Source organism: Vigna angularis, chromosome 1 (genome assembly GCF_016808095.1).
Source record: "Vigna angularis cultivar LongXiaoDou No.4 chromosome 1, ASM1680809v1, whole genome shotgun sequence".
Lineage (NCBI taxonomy): Eukaryota > Viridiplantae > Streptophyta > Magnoliopsida > Fabales > Fabaceae > Vigna > Vigna angularis.
This window is the reverse complement of record NC_068970.1, coordinates 25,514,120-25,516,830: the sequence shown is the minus strand read 5'-3', so window position 1 is coordinate 25,516,830 and position 2,711 is coordinate 25,514,120. Positions and strand designations below refer to the sequence as shown.

General features: G+C 40.8%; 1 protein-coding gene across 1 annotated transcript; it reads left to right on the top strand.

The window, feature by feature from the left end:
- On the top strand, positions 1–931 carry LOC108336459 (pathogenesis-related protein 2). The gene is made up of 2 exons (XM_017572926.2): positions 1–310; positions 410–931. Exons 1-2 carry the CDS (start codon positions 130–132, stop codon positions 694–696), a joined length of 468 nt encoding a protein of 155 aa, XP_017428415.1. The 5' UTR covers positions 1–129; the 3' UTR covers positions 697–931.
- The last annotated feature ends 1,780 nt before the right edge of the window (positions 932–2,711 follow it).

The window sequence follows — 2,711 nt, the reverse complement described above, 5'->3', positions numbered from 1 at the left end:
CATTGTGAAACCATCGAGAGGCCTTGCTTCCTTATAAATAGATGGCACTCCTCTGCCAAAGAGCCACACACAACACAACACAACACAGCAACAAACATCTTCACCTTCAATTCTTCCATTCCATTCACCATGGCAGTTTTCACATTCGAGGACCAAACCACCTCTCCCGTGGCTCCTGCCACCCTTTACAAAGCTCTTGTAAAAGACGCCGACAACATCGTCCCAAAGGCTGTTGATTCCTTTAAGAGTGTTGAAATCGTTGAGGGCAACGGTGGCCCAGGAACCATCAAGAAGATCTCTTTCCTTGAGGGTAAGATACATCTTCACTCCTTTTTTAGATATTTTCTCTATCTGCATTATACCATTATATATCTAACTGCCAATTGTGAATGAACGAACGAATGGACAGATGGGGAGACAAAGTTTGTGTTGCACAAAATAGAAGGAATAGATGAGGACAATTTGGGATACAGTTACAGCATTGTTGGAGGTGCTGCTTTGCCAGACACTGCAGAGAAGATCACGATTGACTCCAAACTTAGCGATGGTCCAAACGGAGGCTCAGTTGTAAAGCTGAGTATAAAATACCACAGCAAAGGAGATGCTCCACCCAATGAAGATGAACTCAAAGCTGGCAAGGCCAAGAGTGATGCTCTTTTCAAGGTCATCGAGGCTTACCTTTTGGCCAATGCTTGAATTATTACCAGCTGTCTTTAATTACATACACCAAACTTTCCCTCTGTGTTTATCTTAAAGTTGGCTTTCAACTTATAGTACTCAAGTTAAGTTTTATTGTAAGGGTGATCTTTGTATCCACTACATCAACCGTAGATCAATAAGTTATAATAAAGGATAGTATTACTATCACTTGAAGTTTGTTTTTTCTTTAATGTTTATGTAGTGAATTTATATAAAACTTGAAATTACTCCATGTTGGACTCTCATGTCTCATTGACAAAGGTCGTTAACGCTTATGTGTATAGCTTTGCTTTTCTCCTTCCAGCAGCCCATTTCCTCGTGCAATCCTCTCCTCCTCCTACATCTGATGCAACTGTTACTCTTCCTTCTTTTGTATCTATCAATTATATAAAAAAACTTGTTTTTATTTTCATATATAGATAATTTCTTTCTTCATCGTATTTAGTGAAAAAGATGGAATAATGATTGAATTGTTGTTACAAATCTAATATAATCAATACGGAGATTCATATTTGGAAATACATAAGTCTAAATTGAGAAAATTGAGTACGATATAAGGATGATAAACTCATAAAATTGAGTTCGATATAAAATTGAAAATTCATAAATTTATTATTTTAAGGTTTTTAAAAGCAGTTAAGGAAAATGACAATAGTTATTTTCGTCCATAAACAACGATTCTTGAATCGAGGCATATAAAGACGAAAAAAAAGAGGTAGACTTTTTGCCTCAGTTACAAATCGAGGCAAAAAGGGACATGTTTTCGCCTTGGTTCCTTTTGGACCGAGGTAGTATCTCAGACTCTACTGCCTCGGTTGGGACTTGAACCGAGGCGGTAGAGTGTTTTTTATTTTTAATTTTTGCATTTTCGCTTTCTATTTCTTAGCATCTGGTTTAAAAGAAATAAGATATCTCTTATAAACTCCAAGCAACAAATATATTCTTTGTCCAGGGTCTTCATTTAACGCTGAACTGAATAACAGCTGCAGAAGAGATTTCAAATCCAAACCATCTCATACTTGATTAGCCTTACTGATCTCTGGTTTAATGGTCCTATTCTGCCGTGTTTTCTCAACCTTTTTATCATCTTCATCTTTAGCATCTTCATTTGAGGAATGATTCTTTAGAATCATTGAAATATCTGCCTTAGAAGCTCCTACTAGCTTAAGGTGTTCAGTTGCAACATCCAGGTTTTCCTTCCAACCACTCATTCCTAATTTGCATTCAACTTGGGATCTTTCAAAAAGCTTTCATCTTCTCCTCTACGCTGTCAAAAAGTTGAAGTGTCTCTTTAGAATCCCAGCCAGACATATTTTATTTTGAGATTAAACAAAAATGTCAAACATTTTCAAATGAACACACCATATTGTATTTTGGGCACATATCAATGGCATCGGCACTCTGGAGAAGCTTGATAACAAGGCGCCCACAAATCTTCAACACTCCATTCTCACATCGGACCACCACCCAATAACCGTGCCACCTTTACCGAACCACCACAGGCCACCATGCGAAGTCTTCTTCTCCAACGATTCACAACCACCATGCGCCTCTGCCAATCAAGCCCACACAGCCTACGAAGGACTCCGCTGCTAGCCACCGAGACCCTCATGGCTACTCCACTGGCGCAACCATCAACAATCCTCACCGGATCCCCAAAAAGAAATTCCCCACACTAAAAACCCTAACTTTCTCAATCGCCATGTCCCGCCGCTCCTTCGGCACACTTTCGCCGTGCTCTCGTCGCCTCCGCCACTGAGACGCCTACTTCGTCGATTTCGCATCCTCTTCCCTGCAACCAGAATAGAACCAGAAAGAGAAGAGGGAAGAAGAAGAATGACCAATCGCACCGCCACGAGCCACCACAAGCGCCGCTGCGAGCCACCACGAACGCCGCCTGTCGCGCCATCTCCACACCGTCGCTGTGAGGTTGTTGTCTCCGCTCAAGATGTCGATCATCCTTGCTCCAATGTGGTCGTTTGCGGTGAAGAGAAATGGAAGAAGGAGAGGAA